Source organism: Tachysurus vachellii, chromosome 14, assembly GCF_030014155.1.
Source record: "Tachysurus vachellii isolate PV-2020 chromosome 14, HZAU_Pvac_v1, whole genome shotgun sequence".
NCBI classification, from domain to species: domain Eukaryota; kingdom Metazoa; phylum Chordata; class Actinopteri; order Siluriformes; family Bagridae; genus Tachysurus; species Tachysurus vachellii.
Genome location: NC_083473.1, coordinates 14246646 through 14268448, shown reverse-complemented (window position 1 = coordinate 14268448; position 21803 = coordinate 14246646). Strand labels below are relative to the sequence as shown.

Sequence of the window (21803 nt, the reverse complement as noted above, 5' to 3'; positions counted from 1 at the left end):
TATTGTCAAATGATTTATTTCAGAAACATTCATCTAAAAATACAAACATTAAGTTAAAAAAAACAACAAACAACAACAACAAAAAAAACAATTGAAAATAATGGCCCAAGTAATACTTGTAATTCAGTTCTAAGTTGAAGAATCACTGTGTTATTAATTTGCTTTACATCTATTTAAAAAAAAAGATCTTAAACTGCTTGTTGTTCATAAATCTATATAACTGATGCACCTTATAATAGAGAATTACTCCACCATGTTTTACAAAATAGTCCTATAAATTCCACTGGAGCTGAAAACCCAAATGTGTGACATCCAACAGGCCAATATGTGAGTGAGTAAGTTATTTACAGTTCATGGAGATTCTGTAAGTGTAATGGAATTATACAAGATGGGTTCACTGCAGTGCATTCATCATAGCTTGTGCTTGTTTAAGTTCTAGAAAGAGAAGAAAAAAAAACATTAATTTACACTTTACTTATAAATAATTTCTTGTAAATTTGAAAAGATCAGATGGTTTTATACTCAATCATACCGGTTAAGAGCACTCTGAACTTGTCTGCAGTGACAGAAACTACAGTGGTCTCAGTGGAACCAGACTCTGGGTCCTGAGCCTGGAGCTTTAGCTGTACTGTGGGCTCATTCACCTCCTTCAGTTCGCTGGAGCTCAGTGTGTAGTCCACCCTCCAGTTCACTGCTTCAAGACACCCCACTGAAGACACAGTGATGCACTCTGCTCATTTGTGGTATATATGGTACTGAATGCACCAAATCCATTGTGTGTTCAGCATAATCAGAGGCTCAAATAGAGTCTGTTCCATGCCCTTTTGTACTCACAGCGTAGACTGCTCCCCTTTAACTTCTCCTGCAGGGCAGTGTGTTTGTCTTCATATGATTTACACAGTCCTGTTGTGTGCTCTGTAAAGACAAGTGTGCCATGACTGCTTAGGTAACTAGCTAGGTGTGCAATAAATATAATTCCCAATGACTAAGTACACTGCTAACGTAGCTGTATTAGATAAGCGCATGGTAGTTCAGCAGTTTTTATGTAGGTAATATTCTAGATCATTCTCACCTTTAGGCAAGCCAAGTTGCTGAAGTTCACTGGACAGAGATTCACCATCAACATCATGCTTTGCTGCATTGGAGAGGATAAAACTCAGCACAGCGACACTGGCTTTAATATCTCCACTTTCTGGAATAGATACACTTATCATTAAAATTGTATCTTACAGCTTGCAACATACAAAAAAGTTGCTGAGATTGGAGATACACAGAAAATGTGTATGTCTTCCTGTAATAAGCCAGTGTCTTTAGTAGTTAGTATTTTTCAATACTGTTTGTGTGTTGCTTACACGGTTATTTCTGAATTTTGTGGAGAACAATGGGAAACTTCAATTCAGTTTTATGAACACTTCACAGCAGATGTCACACAGCAGCTTTACAGAAATCCAAATGCAGAATTGGAGTGACCAGAAAAAGCTCCATGAGATGACAAGAGAAAGAGGAACAAGACTCAAAGGGAACCAGATGTTCTATCAAACTATTTTTGTTTAAAGAATGTTTGGTATCAGCATAATTTACACAAGCGCATGTAGCCAGTCACTTTGACTATAAATAAAAGTGGATTCTGAGACGAAATGTTCAGTAGCACACCAGGACGAAGAAATATTACAATTCTTATTTACAATTTATCTTTACATCTGTTTGTGAGTGAAGAGGTCTGACCTTTTTGTGTGATTTTGGTTGATAAAAGCTGCTTGTATTTTCTTATATGGCTTATTTGTGTACAGTGTGTCAAAGAGGTGCAGGACCCACTTTTAATGCTGAAATAAACAAGGCTTTAACTCACCAAATTTTGCATCAGATGTTAGTTTTGCTACCTTGTCATACTGAAAAGAAAAGCTAATATTAATGATATCTCCACATTTACTCAAGCATACATTAGGGCAGAACTATAAATCTGCTGAAACTTACATCAATGCCTTCTTCGAGGATGTCTTTTATCACTTGCACACACAGAAGTTTCATCTTGACGCTTGACTGTGGTGTAAATAATAAGAAAATGCACATCAATGTTTGTTTGATTTACTAATACAGTGTAGTTACTGAGATCATGTGACACAGTACGTGCGTGTGTAGAGACGGAAACTGTCACTTAACTATTCGTGCTAAAGTGCTGATTTCAGCTAAGACCCAGTCAGGGCAGTCCAAATCACCACAAAATCGGAACCGCTGAAAAAAACAGAATGAACAGATTTTTTTCATGAGCATCATAACAGGTTAGCAATGCTAATTCAGCCGGCTAGCTAACGCGATGTTTACAAGAAAGGTTTGCTTTTATTTGTTATTCATTTTCAAATACAACGCTAACTGGTCGCTGTGAGCGAGAATAGATCTTCAACAAAAAGAAATAACATTATAGCACCATTTTATCCTGCAAGTGAGCTGCATAGACGTTTTTCTTCGTCTCTTAGCTTCTGCTTGTAACCACCATGTTAACTACATAAGTCTGGCTCAGGAAGTGCACGCATGTGAGAACCGGATATGACGTGATAACTGGCTATAAAAATACAAATAGAAATTTAAAAAATGCAGACTTATTGGATTCTTTGACTTATTGGAAATCGTCGCTTAAACTGAGTAATATAATATAACATAATATAATATAATATAATATAATATAATATAATATAATATAATATAATATAATATAATATAATATAATATAAGTTAATCCAAGAGTTGAGTGTGTATATTTAAGAAATTATATATTTGTTGATCTAATGATCTAGTTACACTTCCCATTGTGGGTTTTAACACTAAGTTAGATTTTAATTCTGCGTTATTTTAGTTCAGCATTTAAATGCTAAAAGCTGATTAGTCAGAGTCTTTGATGGGAATTTATCTCATTCCCCATTCATTATCGGGGCTGTTTATAAATACTGTTGACACAGAGACTTGAATCAGTAAGAACGAGGACTCGTCCTTGGCTCATACTCAGTAGAGACACTCCCTATAATGGGAGTCGTGAGCAATGAACCTAAGCTGATAAAACGGCTCTACAGCGGGGTTTACATTACAGGAGATGGTGACTGTTACAGAAATGAAACTGGTCTACCAGGCGCTTCTTTGTAGTTCATGTTTTCTGTCTGTTTTTTGTTGGATGTCGATCCCCAGATTAACTTTGCGAGAAGGTATGTTTATTAATCAAGCATCACGTTTTTGTCTTGCTTTATTAATCATTATAATGACAGAAGGGTTTGTAGCAGCACTCTGTCTAACACGTTATTTACTTTATTTTGTTCAAATCAAATTTCTTTAACAGATAATCAAAGTAATCATCTACACTATAGCAAACATGTTAACCATACAGTTTTCTGCCTTCGAAATGGATCTGAGAGCCTGCTTTTGGGAAAACTAAACGATGTTTTAGAGGTGAACGATGTTGGTGTAGTAAAGGTAAATATTTATAAAGATTATAATGATTTATAGTCGTTATAAAGATTGCAAATTATATATTACATAATATGCATTCATAATATATAATATATTACATAATAATTATATATTACATTGTATATATATTACTATAACATTTATAAAGCTGGCAAATTGTATCATTAATATTCCTGTTTTAACACAATTAGCTCACATTAATTAAAAACAAAACCAAATCTAATTGTAAATCAGCAGCACATCAATAAATAGTTGTTTCTTTATTAAACATTGTGGAAAAAAAAGGGTAAAGGGTTGTCTGTGGTGTGTCGGTGGTGTGTCGAGTGAGCAGTCAAGTTATTCTTTAGTATTTAGATAAGAGGAGAAAAAGAGGAGAAAGTTTAATTATAAAAGTAATAGAAATAATGTAATAAAATAAATTTGTGTTTTTGTTGTAGAATCTGAATCTGAACCTGACAGATAACTTTGGTGGTTCTTGTCATGGGGTATGTATACCTTATGTGCAAGTATCATATAGGAACCGTCATGTACTTTTCTGTGATTAATAAAAAGGCTTCGAATTTTTTGTTTTGTTAAGTCTTTTTGCTTTACTTTAGTATTATGTGTGACATCTTTGATTAATGCTATGAGTAAAATTCTATTCAAATTTCCAGACACCATAATTGCACATTTACAGGTTCGCATGGGTTCATTTAACAGCTAAACCAGAAGTTTTTTTTACAGAGTCTAATGAGCCAGTGTTGGGTACCAATTAAATGCATATTTTTCCAATATTTTAGAGCTCTTGTGAAAACGTCATAACTGTAATTGAAGAATTCCAGGACTGGCTTTTTGTTTGTGCAACAAATGGGAAACAGCCAAAGTGCTGGAAGCTGGTAGGTTAGTTTAATAACATCAATCAACATATTCTTTGTGCTTTTGTGCAGCTGAACTGAACTGATTCTTCTTATTCCTTTGAATTGTTCTTTTTCATAGGATTCAAGAATAATCAATGGCTCTAGTGTGGTTGTGGAAAGTATTGATGGCATTGGCATCTCACCTTATACTTACTCCCAAAACTCTCTATCGCTTGTAGTAGGTATGCGAAGTTCATTTACATTTACCAGACACCCTTACACTTTTATTTCATTTTATACAACTGAGCATTAAGGGCCTTGCCCAGGAGCCCAGCAGTGGTAGCTTGGTGGACTTGGGAATCAAACTCACAACCTTCCAATTGGTAGTCCAGCACTTTAACCACTAGGCTACCACATCCCATTCATTGATGCTTAAAGATGCAGATACTCTACATGCTTTAGATGCAACATGAAAACAATGACATGTAGAAAGGCTATAATATATATAAAGCTAAATACCTGGCATGCACGATTACCAGCAATCATTTAAATGCCTATGGCATGCTTAAGAAGCCTGTACACACTGCCGGGTTTTCAATTGCATTTATGGAAATATGACCTGAACATAAAAATATACAGTATGTATTGTGCTGTTTTGTCCTCAGAAAGCTTACAGTGCAATTTCTTAAGGGCACTTCAGGCTAGTTGGGCTTTACAAAAATCTACAGCATTCAAGTATCATTTCCTCGCAAACTAAGAATGGGTCATATGACGAAAGAAAGTAATAGTCACAAGATATTTGTACAAACACAATATGTTTTATGATGTTTTTATGAACTTTTATGAACAGTTAGTAGTTAAGAAAAGTTACATAAATTGTGTTACATAAAAGTTATGTGAAAAGGATACACTTTTATTTATTTATTTGTTTGTTTATTTATTTATTTTCTTTCACCGAGATGGAGACATTTATGCTGCAGCTCCACTTTATTCGGATGGAACGTCACTACAGTTCCGCAGGCATTCACGCATCCAAAACAATTTATGGATGTATGATCCATGGATTACAGGTTGATAAAAGAAATCACACAAATACCCCTGAACAAACATGAATATTATATATTACATGTGAAAACTGACATTGACTCTATTGGTGTTGAACCAAATTATACTACATTTTACCACTGAATGGATGTATTTATGAGCTTTGTAGAATTAAATGTACTAAATATTTGTGATAGCAATGTTTATATTCAAAATTGCTCTAAATGGGTTTGCTGTAATATTCATTTCTCTCTTGGCCTATTCCCTTCCAGAACCAACATTTATCTCAGCTTTTATGGCCAGAAGACCTGGGGACCCACAGAATGAGAAAATCTATGTTCTCTTTCGAGAGAAAAACTCAGACATCAGTCCTGAAGCTGACCCCTGGATCTCTAGAGTGGCCAGAGTATGCAAGGTGCAGTATTATAAATTTGTACAGTATACTATATATTACTATTTATTGTAAAGCACACTTAAGTAGGAGGGACTCTGCACAGATAACATGCAAATTGACAAATTAACATGCCCTAAAATATTGGGTGTTTTTCAACTATGTCATGCATCTACAGTCTGAGTCTTCATTTTACAAGCATTTTTGCTTTGTTCTTTGAAACTGTATGAAGGGGAAAGGTTCTGTTATTTGATAATACTGTTAGATATTGCTTTCAATGGTTCAGCTATAGCTTGGTTTGTAATATAAGAACACTTTGCAGTTGCGGCATCAGATTCTTTTTCATTTCTAGCATCTCATTGTAGGTTGACCAAGGTGGGCCGAAGAGAATTTTCCAAAACATTTGGACAACATTTTTGAAGGCACGCCTTGTGTGTGCGATTCCTGGAGAGTCACTGTACTTTAATCGTTTGCAAGACATCTTTGTGCTACACTCTGATAACTGGAAGGAATCTCGGGTTTATGCTCTTTTCTCAAGCAGCTGGTAAACATCCTCTTCTACCTCTGTGTAGCTTAGCCAGCAGATGCTGTGTACAGCTTAGTTAGTGAACAACCTCCTCTATTAGTGTAGGTGAACAACATCCTTTATTTATGCACAGCATGACATCAGTTCAACTATTTAAATATACACACAACAGCCATGACATTGAAGCCCCCCGCCTATTATTGTGTCAGTCCCTCTTAAAGGCGTGGACTCAACAAAACCTCAGATGCTATGCTGTGGTATCTGGCACCAAGATGTTAGCAGCAGCAGTTTCATTAAATCCTGTAACTTGCATCGTGGGGCCTCTGTGGTTTAGGCTTTTTGTTCAGCTCATTTCTCAGTTGCTAAATCGGACATTGAAGGCCAACTCAACACAGTGAACTCTTTGTCAGGTTCATTAAACCATTCCTGGAAAATCTTTGCATTATACATGTACCCACCAATAAACTTATTGATTCTTATGATCAAGTACAGTACATAGGCGTATTGTAGGTTTAGGTTGTGGACTAGGAGTCGGGTTGGGCACTTTGACCGCTCTGCAGCTATACAACCCTGTAAGCAGCAAGCTGTGATGCACTGTACAGTATGATCTAAAACTTTTCTGTCTGCAGCATTAAGTTGTCCTGCTGTTTGTGCTACTGTATAGTAGCTGTTCTGTGAGATCAAACCAGACAGGCTAGACTTCACTCCCTGTGCCCATCCTTGAGCCTTCGGTGCCCATGACTCTGTTGCTGCTTCACTTGTTGTCCTTCTTGGACCCCTTTTATTAGGCACTAACCACTGCATACCATCTGAATCGTCTAGCCATCTCAGTCATCTAGCCATCACAATTTGTTCTTTGTCAAGGTTGCTCATATCCTTCCACATACTTCCTGCTTTCAGCACATAAGCGTCAAGATCTGATTGCTCATTTGCTGCCTAATATATCCCACCCCATGACAGGTGCCATTTTAATCAATATTATGCAGTCTGCCTTTCAGTGGTTTTCAATTTATGGCTGAGGAGTGTATATACTCCTTGTGTAAAACATAAAGATGCTGTTCAGTGAATTAATTTTTTTAAGGATCTGTTTGTATTAACATGTCTGTTTGTTAACACATGGCACAGGAATGCCACGGCTGTTTGCATATACTCCTTAGATGAGCTTGATGGTGTTTTTGAGCATTCCAGTTTTAAAGGATACAATGAGGAAATTCCCAACCCAAGACCAGGAACTGTAAGAACTTGCTTATTTTTCTTAACTCTTTTTTTATTTAAGACTATATTCAGTTACATTTACACTGTTACCTGTCCATCACAACTGGAGGTACTCAAGTGAACAAAATCAGGCAAGCTCATAGAAATTTTAAGGATAATTTTGTTTGAATTGTACTTTTATCATGTTCTTTTAAATCATTTGATTTTGCATGTTTCATTACAGTATATCCTAGCAATCATCATCATCATGCCCATAACACATTATTTCTATGTGTACAAACCCAAGTGTGTGTCATTTAAGCTTTCCAGTTGTGTAATTTTGTTGCCACCTTGTCCTAACCTCTAAATGGATATGTTGGGTTAAGTAATTTTTAATATTAATAATGGCAGTTATGACTGGTGTAATTATTAGTACTTATACTAGTTCTAGATGTCTCAGTTATATTATTTTACCAAGGTTATCCTTATCCTTATCCTCTGTAAGCATATTTTTAGATTTCACAACAATGCCTATTGTATCAGCTCCACAGTGGTCAGGATGTACTGAAGAATCCCCCACCCGACTCAAATATGAACACAACTCTGTTTGGAATTTATTACAAACCTACCATAGCTTAACTAATATTTAACTTACAAAGACAGTATATCACTAAAACCGCACAGTATAAATATTTTAATGAATGATTTATGACATTTTTGTTCCCTTTTATGGCAATTTTTATGTTTGCAGAGACAGTTCTACTTAGTATTTTTAAACTCTTTGATTGCTGTCTATTTCCATATTTTGCTTTCCAGGGTATCCAATACTGCTTAGGACAAATCCAGGGAATGCATTGGATTTATTTATTTTTTTGTATTTTTCAGTGTGTGAGTGACAGTAGGTCTCTACCAAACCCTCCTATCCTTATTGTTAAAAACCATCCAGAGATGACTGACTGGATCCATCCCATTCAGAAACATGTTCCATTCTATACCAGCAATAAGAATTACACCAAAATTGCAGTGGATAGTGTGCATGCATCAGATGGAGAAATGTACAATGTATTGTTGCTTGCTACAGGTATGCACTATTATTATATTCAATAATTTTGGGTTTACACATTGTTGTTATGCTTCAAAATTATGTTCCTGTTCTTTCTTCAACTTCAGCTCTACAGTTTAGCAAGTGTTACGTAAGGTTCACTGAGGCCAAGAGTCCATTCGCAGGAAGTACTGTATAATAATAGGGTGGTCAAAACAAACAAGGTCAACACAAGAAAGACAAATCCAAAACACAATCAGATGCAGCAAATCAAAACAAAAAGGTCAGGCAAAGGCAGGGATGAGATAAATAAAGCGGTAGCCACCATCTAATATAACAGTGGCTAAGCAATTACAATTGATGGGGCAGTCTGCAAGGCTTCATAATGTATGTTTGCGTCCATGTGCTTTTATTGTGTATAACTGGAAATTATGGAACTATGTAAGGAAGTGGCTCAAAACTATGGTGCGAGGGATCTCTATTCAGTATTTACATTATATTGTATAGTTTGAAAATTTGAAAATCTTTCAGTGTTTACTGGACTGTCCTCTTTTTTTTCTGAATACTGTTGGTGTGTGCTATAATGCATTATATAGTGAGGGCCACACACTGACTTTAATGTACCTGAATAAAACATTTCCTGGCTCAGATTTCAGGCTCTCTACAAGCCTAACAATGTCATAAAATCTTGCATAAAATGTTATAAAATCCCAGTATAACCCTCCATGTAGATTATCAAATGATGCTTGTAAAAGAAAAAGGGCCATGCTTTCTAGGTGGGGAGGGAGGTTTTGGACAGAGCAACAGTAGCCTATAACAGGCAAATGTGATCTCATATATGAAGAAGACGGCAGGTAGTGCTTTCCTCTAATTTTGTTTGTTTCCTCTTAATTTATGTTGTTAAAATGAAAATTTTCCGTAATGATTTGCTTCCCATGCCTTTGATACGACTTGTGGCATGCAAGATATTGTAGCATCTTAATTACAAGCTTGAAAAAGTTGTGAAAATTTAATGATGTTCAAGGGAAAATCTAATTAGCATAATTCTGCAATGGGTAATGGGTAACGAAAGTCTGGGTTGAATGGTTGTTGCAGCAGTTTTCAGCATTGCAATGTACTTCAGGCAATAATTTACCATATAGCTGTGTGTAATGATTTCAGCATGCATGTTACATGATAACAATTAACAGTTATAATCTGTCATTGAGTCAAGATTTGCCTCTTAGCTCCACTGCAAAAGTGAGAAAAGTTAATAACTCAGGTGGTTAGCTGTTTGTTAGTTGTCTTCTCTTTAGTCATTTCATGCTTGTGTGTGTGTATGTGTGTGTGTGTGAACTACAGACACTGGAAAGATACATAAGATATTGGAGCATGATTCCAAAGCCTTTATAATTTCTGAAACAAGTCTTTGTAATGGATCTGCTCCTGTTCTCTCAATGAAACTACACTCTAAAAAGGTACAGCCTGACTCCGATCTGAATTTTCATTTGTTTTTGAAAATGTTGTTCTCTTAAATTCTTAAAATTCCCTTAATATTTGTATCCTTATGAATACAGTCAGTATATAATACAATTTAAATCACACAATGTATTCCCTTTTTGCTGCTTACACTTTACTTTCTCAGAGAAAGTTGTTTGTTGGATATCCTGGAAAAATGTCTGTCTTAGACCTGCAGAATTGCCACGTCTACAATACATCATGTGAAGATTGTGTTCTTGCCAGGGACCCATACTGTGCTTGGACTGAAAATGGATGCACTTCACAAATTAAGTATGTTTTGCAAGCATTTTCTTGAAGTTTGCATGTTTGATAAGCTTGTCAGATTAAAATTGTGTCCTCAATGTATTGTCAACAAGCTAAATAAGCCTATGAACTGAATGGTATTGTATTATAACCTAATTGCAGAGGGGGAATTCAAAATATTGCCACTGGTGAACCACAAATATGTTCCAGATATTCAGGCAAGATTCTGCATTAATTCCCTTTTGATGTTCTTTTTATCTGTGTGATTTTGTTTTGTTTTTTGTTGCTAAAATCCTTTAAATGACATTTTTCCTACACAGCTCTCAAAAGGCCCAAGCGGGATGTAACATTCTCATATCCAGCCCCTCCAATAGTGCACACTGTGCCCAACGGTTTCCCTTTTTACCTTTCCTGCCCAATTGACTCGCACCATGCCACCTACAGCTGGAAGCACAGAGATAATCAGAGAAGCATACCATGTCAGAGAACTCAGTCTGACTGCCTCCATTTAATACCAGATATCCATGAACATGACTATGGAATGTACAACTGTGTGTCAAGGGAGCATAACTATGACAAAATTATTAAAGTATATAAATTGCATGCTCCAGCTAAGCCACAGAGCCTAAGCAAAGCTTTCAAACTCACAGCTCAGAAAGAATGGCTGTTGGCTATATTCATTGCACTTCTTTTCAGTGTACAGTAATATAAATCAATGGTTGCATCGGAAAGCAAACAAGTTGCAAGCAATCGTTGTAAAAAAAAAAGGCTGGAAACCAGACAAAAGTGTCTGTCAGTGGGTTTGGTGGGATGGCATAATACCAGTGACATTCCATCTGTGATGGCTGGGATTTCCAGTATTAAGGTTAACCATCAAGTCTAATTCTAATAAGATTAATGAAACAGCTCATAATTAGGTTTGGTCTGAATTATATAGCAGGGAGTTTAGTGCAAATTGAGATCATTTAGTCTAAAAAGTTATGCTCCTAATAACATTTCTCTTATAATATTTTTGAAAAATATGTCTTATTTATTGGCTCTGTGCTGAGTTCCTCACCTAGGCTTAACAGTAGGTAAGGTCATCTTTTTTGTTAGTTTCAAGTTAAAATGTTTAAGCCATTACACCTCTAAATTGCTTAAACTTTTCTAATAATGTGATTTATACATTTAAAAAAATATTTTATTATTTTATTCATATTTTTAGATTCCCCTTTTGGGCCCCATGTTTATTAAGGACCCTTGGTCTTAAGCTCTTTCCCTAACCACCCCTGAGTCCCTTAATGCATATGTAGCATTCTTTATTCATTTCCTTGCGTAGACATGAATCTACCATGAAAATCTTTTGTTTAAGGATCTTGGGGGTGAGATTTAAACAGCACAGTGTTCAGTGCTTCCTGCTGCTGCTGTAGAATTAGAATGTGATGTACTGTATGTACAGTCTATAAAGTGATGTGATTTGGTATGTAACTGATACGAGTGAGCATATGTAGTGTTATAATGAGTAATCCATGTGGCAGATCTGATGGAATTGAACAGTCAGTTAACTTAATGTTTTTAAAAATGGGCTGAATTAAGAAGGACTGCGTGATTTTTATTGTTCAGACTGGAAGTAGGTGTCACCCATCCTGGCATAGGCTCTGATGACAGAATGGTAATGGGGGATATAGGAAAGGGTGTGGAATGAAGTTAATCTGTTAGTTTTACTGCAGCAGCCACAGCCACACTGTTATTACACCAGGGATGTGCATTTTAATTAGAGAGTATATTTATTTATTTTACAAAACTTGTTTCTAAAGAAAATGTTAAACTTTTAATCTGGATCCTGTGTGCTGTGTGCGTGTGTGTGTGTGTGTGTGTGTGTGTGTGTGTGTGTGTGTGTGTGTGTGTGTGTGTGTGTGTAATATTTATTTTTATATATAGTTACTGTGTGCTATTAAAAACAGGTGCCATTACATCATGGAAAACATGGTTGAGCTACTGTATTATTTATTGATGGATGATTACAACAACAGGCGGTGATTCAGGATACATGACAAAACAACCAAGCCTTTCCAGAGAATTTCAACTATTATTGTCTGCTCTACAGGATATCAACCTGTTAAAAGAATTATATTTTGCTAGGTCAAGGGTGATGCTACACTGGGCCAGTAATAATATTTTATTAAAGTGATTAAGACGTGGAGTCTATTTTTCCTGTAATATTTCATTGTTAATCTAAACAAACTCAGCAGTTTACTTATTGACGTTAAATGAGCAAGCACATCATAGAAAATGATGGAGACACCATATTAATGGCCAAAGGTTTTGACACAATTAACACGGGATACACAATTACGTATTTAAAACAGTAACAAGTTGTTAGCTTAAAAAGACATGGTATCTGGCTAATGTGAATTTGGTTTAGCTTGAGTTTGAGGTTTCCTGGCCTTAGGTGCAAAGGCAGTTTTGGAGTTGAGACTGTGTAAACCTGATTAAGGTCAAGTCAGGATCTCCTGAGTAATCTGTTAATGTAAGTCCTGAATAGAAACCCAAATAGGATTGTTGCAAAAGCTGGGAGACACTGCTTTATACTGTACTTTGACCTTGTAGTGAGTATTGATATAGGGCAAACTACCTGCCCAGAATAATGGATATAGTTTCTGCAAAGAACCATTAAATACAATATGTGTTCACGAGTTAGGTCAAAGGGACCATTAGTCATGAAGGGGTAACAATACGCCTTGCACATCTATACATTTCCTTCAAACAAAAGATTATTCAGAACATATGGAGGCAATAATTTCCCCCAAGCTGTGTTTGTTCATTAAAGCCTAGACAATGGTTTTACTATTTTATGCTTTATACATTATTTATTCAATTACTTGAACAAACAAGCACAAACACAGACTCTTTTATTGGATATGTGGACAATAGTCCTGGCCATTACACTGTTAGCCCGGATTTAGTTTCTACTTAAATATTCAAGCATAATACACTAAAACAAAAAAGTTTGATGACATCACTTTATAATTTTAAGTATATTCTACTAATTTGTTGGCATAGTCCAATGTGCAAATAATTTGAAGTACAATGAGCTTAAATTGGGGCGGGCTTAGTGGTTAGCACGTTCGCCTCACACCTCCAGGATCGGGGTTCGATTCCCGCCTCCACCTTGTGTGTGTGGAGTTTGCATGTTCTCCCCGTGCACTCCGGTTTCCTCCCCCGGTCCAAAGTCTGTATACGTGAGTGAATGAGAGTGCGTGTGTTTGCCCTGCGATGGGTTGGCACTCCGTCCAGGGTGTATCCTGCCTTGATGCCCGATGACGCCTGAAATACAGGCACAGGTAGTTCGGATAAGCGGTAGAAGATGAATGAATGAGCTTAAATTGAAAAGTTATTGAACAGACCTCTTCTTCCCAGTTGTGACAACTGTCTATTAACAGAGTAATGAGCAGTTGCTCAAGGTATCAGTGTGTGTGTTTTCCTTATTTTAACAGTCTTTATTGCAGCTTGCTCTTACACACAAATACATACAGACATATAATACAAAACAAAAACAGTCCAAAACTGATTTCAGTCACGTACTGAGTCGAAGTTTTCTGTCTTTGATGCGGTTGTGTGGATTCAGGCACTGTTGGCGAGGAACTGGGATGTGAGTATAACTCCGAGAGTTGTAAAAACCTCATTTAAACTTTCGCCATTTCGACGGGCATTTTTAGACACTGGCTAAACACGATTTTAACCAGTTACACTGCCTTTAGGCCTTCACCTGGCCGGCTGCAAGCGGCGTTTTTTCCAAGAAGATAGCGGGAACACGTGCGGCTGTTTTTTACACGGTTTATCACAGCCTATTGTATCTGGTAAGTTCCTTTAAGACAACGTAAGCGAATATGTGTATCTTAAGATGTGTATGTGACTTAAAATGCCCTATATTAAAGCTAATTCGCCGTAAACTAGCAAAATAATAAGTGTGATGTCAGTGTTCAAACTTTTCCAATCTGTTAGGTTTCATAAGGTAAATGTTGTTAATGTTTGCTCATTTGCAGGAAAATAAAGAGAAATGCTTAGAGTTAAGTCTAAAGAAACATTAAATAATGGTTTGGAAGTGCAAGTATTGTCCTTTTAGCTGTGAAAAAAGAGCACAATTGTTTAAACATTACAGGCTAAAACACGGAGGTTATACCAGAACCGAGCCTTTTCCTTGTTTACATCAGGGCCCTTGATGAGCATAAATTTAACCCTCCTATTGTCCTATACAAATTAGGAGCACTAAGTCAAGTATATATGATAGCCTTTTTTTTCACCTTTTTAGTCAAACTTGTTTCAAACATATTAACATATATTTTGCAAAAAAAATATTATATTTGGTATAATAAACCTTATTTATATACAAAAAATGCCTCATTTTTTAGTAAAAGAAAAATAAATTTTGAATTATTTTCACTATAGAGGCACAAAAGTTGATGCACAATTACAGGCTGGTATATTTCAAGGGCAGGAGATTGTTTTGAAACAATTTTGACCATTTTTAATGTCAGCAAATAATAAAACGTGTTATTTTCCAGGCCAAATTGACTTGAATGCTTATAAATCAAAAATTCTACAATATCACCATTCTGTGTGTAATATCTATTTTACACTTGTAATAATATCTATTTTGCCCACCTGATGTCATCTGATCAACCAACAACAGGCTACACACACACACACACACACACTCAAAAACATGCCATGATTTCATGTGAATAAAACTTCGTTTACCTCCCTATGTTTTTTTTATTATACTTAATTCATGAATGATAAACCTTATGAAATTTTGCCATGTTTTGAGTAAAATAAGCAGAAATGATTATATATTATTTTGGATAACAACTGACTGATAAATGTCAACATTACTCAGCATATCTCCAGGCTAAAGCTGACTGATGCAACTAAATTCATAAATAAGAGAGAGGAAACAAACATGATTTGAATATGAAAACACAACGTGTGTGTGTGTGTGTGTGTGTGTGTGTGTGTGTGTTTGTAAAGATTGTTGGTAGAAGAAGAGAAGAGAAGATATTTTCCCCAGCTGGACAAATGCATATAACGAGTGTGAAATATTTACAAATGAGTAGCTTTTATTTCTGGAGGCCTAATGAATTGCTATGCCCAGTGCTTGTGTGTGTGTGCGCGTGTGTGTGTGTGTGTGTGTAGCATCATTTCGGTAGATCATATTTTGCCCTCTGCTAGGCAAAGGTATATCAAAAGTGAGAAATATTTACAAATGTGTAGCTTTTTTTTTTCTGGAGGCCTAATGAAATGCAATGCCCAATATGTGTGTGTGTTTGTGTGTGTGTGCATGTGTATGAGTGTGTGTGTGCGCGTGTGTGTGTGTGTGAAATGTTTACAAAAGTGTAGCTTTTGTTTTGTCTGGAGGCCAACTGAATTGCAATGCCCAGTGCTTTGAACAGTGTTTGACTGTGTGTGTGTGTGTGTGTGTTTGTGTAGCATCATTTCGGTAGATCATATTTTGCCCTCTGCTAGGCGAAGGCATATCAAAAGTGTGAAATATTTACAAATGTTTGGCTTTTTTTTCTTTTCTGGAGGCCTAATGAAATGCAATGCCCAATTTGTGTGTGTGTTTGTGTGTGTGTGTGTGTGTGTGTGGGGTGTGAGTGTGTGTTTTGGGTGCGTGTGTTAGTGGACATTTTATGTGTGCATTTTTGTGTCTGTATGTATGTTCATTGCGCTTAAAAGGGCAAAAGTGTGACCTATTGCCCCACTAAATGTGGCCGGGTCAAAATGACCCAAGCTGTTCCAAAACGCAAAGTATATATTGTTCTGAACACATAGTCAAAAGCCGGGTCAAAAAGACCCAGGGAAAATAGGAAGGTTAAAGAGAATTCGGCTATTACGTCGTTGCACTATGATACTGAATGAGTATGATATACAGAACACTATCCAATTTGTGTAAAGTTATGTAGTATGAAATTAATTTGTAAATGGTTTTATTGTGTGGGGCTGAAGTAGTAAGAGGTGGCACCGAGGTGGTGGAATGAACTTCCCCTTAGGGTGAATACCAATGAAACACTTCAACTAGCACTGTATATATATTTATATATATATAAATCTTTGTTTTAGACTCATGCTATCTTAAATATGTAACCTAGAGAACCAGAGTTAATGTATCCAATGATAGAGACTTAAGCACTTTTGTACGTCTCTCTGGATAAGGACGTCTGCCAAATGATGTAAATGTAAATGTAAGAATTTGGATAATTGTAAACCCACAGTAAGTGTGACAAAAGAAAACTTAAATGGAAAAGAGAAGCAAAACAGGTCAGATTAAACCCAAACTTGAGGCCAATAAATCCTGAACAAGATGGCCACTTGTCAGATCTATGGGCTGGATGATTTGATACGATAAAACTCTTTTTGGCATTGCACCGAGACTACTCAAATTTTCATAATGGATGAGTATCGTAGTAATTCGTACAGTCTGTTTTGCATGTTTTGGGTTGTGGGTCAGAGCAGTCAGGAGTCTATGCATTGCTTCATGCATAGTGGAGTTTGCATAGGGATTCCAAGTGGCCCATAATGAACTAATTTGTCTTTGAATCTATGATTAGTTATGCTTTAAATAAATAACATTATGTAGCTTATTCCACTATATTATTTAAAGCATTATATGCATATAGCCAGGAACCAGCCTATATTCCCAATATAAAGTACATGTTATTCACATTAGTGAAACAGATCACTGATGGTTGAGTTCTTTGCCACAAGCATGTCTCAATGCTGTCCTCTGCTGGACAAACTGTATAAATTGTAACAGTCAGGTTAAAACAAGGTTTTAATAAGCATTCGGACGTTTGTTGGATATTTCCCTTTTTTGCGCATGCAGTTAATTGTGAGTATTGTGAGCGTTATGTGTTTTTTACTAATTTAGCCACATGGGTTGCAAGTGGTTTTACCCCTACTGGTCAGAATTTCCTATGTCTACATTAAAATAGACATAACACTGCAAAAAATGCAATACTCAGTTTTAACATGGGTCTTAATAATACTGACATTACTTACTTCATCAGGATGTAGTTCCTATAGTTCTACCCAAAATCATGGGTAGCTTTTTCTGATAAGAAAATCCAGTCCAGAGTATATAAGCACCTTAATAAACTGATCTTTTTCAGCATAATCTCTGGTAAAGTCATTATTTAAGAAAATTGATCTTAAGCACAATAGTAATAAAAAACTGACTTAACTGTACAACAGTTAATTTATAAGACAAATGTATTAAAATATAAATATATTCATTCATTTTCTACCGCTTATCCGAACTATCTCGGGTCACGGGGAGCCTGTGCCTATCTCAGGCGTCATCAGGCATCAAGGCAGGATACACCCTGGACGGAGTGTCAACCCATCGCAGGGCACACACACTCTCATTCACTCACTACAGACAATTTTCCAGAGATGCCAATCAACCTACCATGCATGTCTTTGGACCGGGGGAGGAAACCGGTGTACCCGGAGGAAACCCCCGAGGCACGGGGAGAACATGCAAACTCCACACACACAAGGAGGAGGCGGGAATCGAACCCCCAACCCTGGAGGTGTGAGGCAAACATGCTAACCACTAAGCCACCTGTTGTGTTCTCTTACAATTTAATTGCTATTACCATTTATGTTCACTAGGTGGTATATACACGTTAAGAGATGTAAAGGGGTGTTAGTGCTAATGTGAGTGAAGTAAAAGAAGCATGGAGATGTTAAGCTACAGCTCGTGTCCTGCCTGCTTATTTATCTAATCCTCCTTCAACATAAGTGGCGATGAGGATTTTAGGATGGCCCTGCTCTTTCTACAACCACCAGTAGCGTTCCTGGAATGTCCGGGTGAACCGAAACTTTCATTTGATGCATGGGAAAAGTTATTTCGGAACTACTTGCTTGCTATCGGTGGGGACGGGTTTTCCGCCGAGAGGAAAAGAGCTCTACTGATACACTGATTGGGAACGGAAGGACAACTGATTTATAATACCTTGCCTCTTACTGCCGTAAAGATCAATGGATCTTTACAAGCACTAAAACAGTTCTTTTCTCCCAAGCTGAATGTGGTCTCAGAGAGATACCGCTTCAGACAATGTGCTCAGGCCATGGGTGAGTCCACTGATCATTACGTTGCTGCGCTCCGTGAACTAGTTAAAACATGCGCTTTTGGAGATATTGAGCATGAAATGATCCGTGATCAGATTGTGGAAAAAACGTGCATGCCCCGAATCCATGAAAGACTGTTAGTAGAGCCCGATTTAACCCTTTAAAAGACGCTAGCTATTGCAAGACAAATTGAAGCAGCAGTAGCAGACGCCAAGGTCATAGCTGAAGGGGAATCGAAGCAAGTAGCAGCGATACAAAAGAAAGAAAATGCACGAATGCACAAAAATACAACAAGAATGAAATCGAAGGAGGACAAGCATGTGAAAGGACAGCAGATGTGTTACTGCTGTGGTTCTGGTGCAAGTGCTGCCCCGCAAAAGACTGTAAATGTAGAACTTGTGAAAAAGTTGGACATTTCTCAAGGGTGTGTAAATCTTCATCAAAATCAGTTAATGAAGTATGCTTACCTGAATTGACGGTTCTTAGTGTGAATGACCGCCATACAGATGATGGAGCCATAATGGGTACTTTTACCATAGCTACACCCGTACTTCCTACAGAGACCTGCACCATTAAGATGATGGTAGATACAGGGTCTGGTGTATCGATCTTACTGCAACACATATTTAAAGAACACTTCAGATCATGTGCCCTGTCTCCACCAAAAGTGCAGCTTCTGACTTACTCAAAAGAGAAAATACCTATGTGTGGTTATCTGACACTGAATTTGACATACTGTGGGAAGACTGCCGTTGTATTCGTCTGTGCGTTGATCTACGGGAACCAAACAATGCTGTGGTACAAGCTAGTCATCTTCTGCTACTGATTGAGGATATATTGTCTGAGTTGCATGGATTAGTGATGTTTTCTTCTCTTGACCTCAAAAACGCATATTACCAAGTACTGTTACATGAGGAGAGCAGAGGACTGACCGCGTTCATTACTCATGAAGGCCTCTACCAGTTCTGCAGAGTACCTTATGGACTGTGCTCAGCACCTTCTGCTTTCCAACACACGATGACCATGACCTTAAAAGGACTTAATGGTGTACAGTGTTACTTGGACGATGTGATAGTCCATGGTTCTTAGGAAGCCAGTCACAATACAAACCTTAAGGCTGTTCTAAAAAGGATTAGTGAAGCTGGTCTGAATCTGAACGCAGATAAATGCAAATTCAACTTAATGACTCTTAGCTTTTAGCTAGGTGGTATATGCACGTTAAGAGATGTAAAGGGGTGTTAGTGCTAATGTGAGTGAAGTAAAAGAAGCATGGAGATGTTAAGCTACAGCTCATGTGCTGCCTGCTTATTTATCTAATCCTCCTTCAACATAACACCACTGTGCCCCCCATATATACAGTGATACCTCGAGATACGAGTTTAATTAGTTCCGTGACCTTGCTCGTATCTTAAATTGCTCGTATCTCAAAACAATTTTCCCCATTTAAATTAATTGAAATCCCATTAATCCGTTCCAGCTTGCAAAATTCCTCCAGTTGTTTTGTTTATGTGTTTTGAATATGAAAAATGTACAGTACCTGTATTTATAAATGACAAATATTGTATAAAAACATACAGTAATAAAAGAGAATGTTAAAAAAATAAACTGTTTTTACTTTACGGAAGATGCGCACGGAGGTGTTGAGGGAGGAGTAAACAGGCGGAGGAGTTAGGAGGAATTACACTTTCACTTTCGTTCACTTACTCGCTACTGTACACTCTTAATGCTACTTTACAATTAAATGTAACTTAACTAAACTTCATTTAGAGCGGGGAGAGCAGCAACTAGAAGATAGAATAGACCCCCGTATAACAGAACCATTAATCATGCATAGAGTTAAAAATAAGAAAGGAAAATAATAAATGAATAAATGGATAAATAAATAATTAAATAATTAGAGAGAGAGAGAGAAAAATATGTGGAGATTTATGACGTAAACTGGTACAATGAACACAGGTTGGAGGAGGGAGTTTAAATCGCAGCAGCAGCGAAGCGCTAGAAAGCGGCTCAATGAATGGGAATTTAAATGGTCAGGTAATATGGATGTTGTAACCGGATTGGTGCGCGTCGTGGACAGCTGATTAACAGCTGATGCACGCTTGACGACGTGGCCTGCCAGAACTAATGTGATGTTTGGTTTCTCTTAACTCTACATTAATTTTGCTTAATTTTCTTCATCGCTTTTCTCTTCACTTGTTTTTGCTTTTTTTGTCACTCTTTCCTCACTAACATCTGCCGGTCATTTTAATAAAAACCTGTCCGGTCGGCATATCTGATGCAGTGTACGAGCGCGTAGATTTTTGTCCAGAACAGAACCATACCCCCAACACTAACTGTATGCCATTAAAAAGCCAAAAGTAGTAGCTTTATTTTGGGTCATATTTTAGCCATGTGGCAGCTACAGTAGCTTAGCATGTTTGTCAAGAAGTCAGTTGGGGATGGTTGTCTCATAGCTTGCAGGGTTGGTTGTCACATGTGACAACCAACCCCTCAAGTATTAGAATTTGTTTTTTTTCAACTGAGAATGTGCAGACAGTGATATATTGTGTCTTTGTTGGTAGAATGGTCAGGAACTTCAAGAGAAAGACAGACAGGGGCAGAACACCAGCAGACATTATGCTTTTGGCTGTGAGGCAGGTGAAGCTAGAAGGCAAAAGCATACGTAGCAAAGCAGCAAAGACATTGACCCGTTACTGCCAGAAAATGTGAAATGATGACATCCAGGGTGGAGCTACCACTTCCTCACTGCCAGTTGGCTATAGAAAAAATCGCCAGATTTTCAACGGTCACCAAGAACAGCAGCTGAGAGATTACATAATAAAGGCCTCTGAGATCTATTATGGTCTCTCTCCCAAAGAAGTGCGCAGTCTGGCTTACCAGTTTTCAGTGTCACAGCAAATTAAAATTCCAACATCCAGTCTGGCTTTAGGGTTGCGGGCATTTACCCATTTAACAGGGATGTGTTTAAAGACTATGAGTTTGCCCCATCTTTTGTTGCAGATCGGCCCCTAGCCCCTCCCACAACTGTGCAACAGGAGCCCCTGGTCCCTCCCACCACCAGTCAGCAGCAAGCACTGGCCCCTCCCACCACCAGTCAGCAGCAGACACTGGCCCCTCCCACAACTGTGCAACAGAAAGCCCTGGTCCCTCCCACCACCAGTCAGCAGCAGGCACTGGCCCCTCCCACAACTGTGCAACAGCAGGCCCTGGTCCCTCCCACCACCAGTCAGCAGCAAGCACTGGTCCCTCCCACCACCAGTCAGCAAAAGGTACTGGCCCCTCCCACAACTGTGCAACAGCAGGCCCTGGTCCCTCCCACCACCAGTCAGCTTCTTCTTTTAATAAAAACAAGGCTTCCCATTGTGAGGATCCTGAAAAGTCTGACTCCTTTATTTGAAGATTCAAACAATAGATTAGGTAGAAGAACTTGAAGAGGATCTTTTGTTAGAAGACCGA

General features: G+C 37.5%; 2 protein-coding genes across 2 annotated transcripts; one reads left to right on the top strand and one right to left on the bottom strand.

Annotated features, from left to right (window-relative positions):
- Window positions 1-2530, bottom strand: commd4 (COMM domain containing 4). Its single transcript, XM_060886550.1, has 8 exons — window positions 2426-2530; window positions 2161-2232; window positions 1975-2040; window positions 1850-1889; window positions 1073-1192; window positions 835-915; window positions 533-709; window positions 1-435 (listed from the first exon to the last, which is right to left on the bottom strand). The coding sequence occupies exons 1-8, from the start codon at window positions 2426-2428 to the stop codon at window positions 395-397; spliced, it is 600 nt and encodes a 199-aa protein (XP_060742533.1). The 5' UTR covers window positions 2429-2530; the 3' UTR covers window positions 1-394.
- A 346-nt stretch (window positions 2531-2876) lies between these two features.
- On the top strand, window positions 2877-12414 carry sema7a (semaphorin 7A). Its single transcript, XM_060887185.1, has 14 exons — window positions 2877-3194; window positions 3326-3459; window positions 3894-3941; window positions 4236-4331; window positions 4432-4534; window positions 5252-5362; window positions 5609-5751; window positions 6093-6271; window positions 7379-7487; window positions 8333-8528; window positions 9831-9946; window positions 10114-10259; window positions 10395-10450; window positions 10553-12414. Exons 1-14 carry the CDS (start codon window positions 3086-3088, stop codon window positions 10936-10938), a joined length of 1932 nt encoding a protein of 643 aa, XP_060743168.1. The 5' UTR covers window positions 2877-3085; the 3' UTR covers window positions 10939-12414.
- The last annotated feature ends 9389 nt before the right edge of the window (window positions 12415-21803 follow it).

Excerpts from the sequence above, each read along its gene's own strand:
- commd4 (XM_060886550.1), bottom strand. Across the intron at positions 1,193-1,849 it reads AACATCTGATGCAAAATTTG|AAAGTGGAGATATTAAAGCC; the intron begins GTGAGTTAAAGC and ends TATCTATTCCAG. Across the intron at positions 916-1,072 it reads GCAACTTGGCTTGCCTAAAG|AGCACACAACAGGACTGTGT; the intron begins GTGAGAATGATC and ends TTGTCTTTACAG.
- sema7a (XM_060887185.1), top strand. The coding sequence starts at position 3,086 with ATGGTGACTGTTACAGAAATGAAACTGGTCTACCAGGCGCTTCTTTGT. Across the intron at positions 3,942-4,235 it reads TTGGTGGTTCTTGTCATGGG|AGCTCTTGTGAAAACGTCAT; the intron begins GTATGTATACCT and ends CCAATATTTTAG. Across the intron at positions 5,363-5,608 it reads GTATGATCCATGGATTACAG|AACCAACATTTATCTCAGCT; the intron begins GTTGATAAAAGA and ends ATTCCCTTCCAG.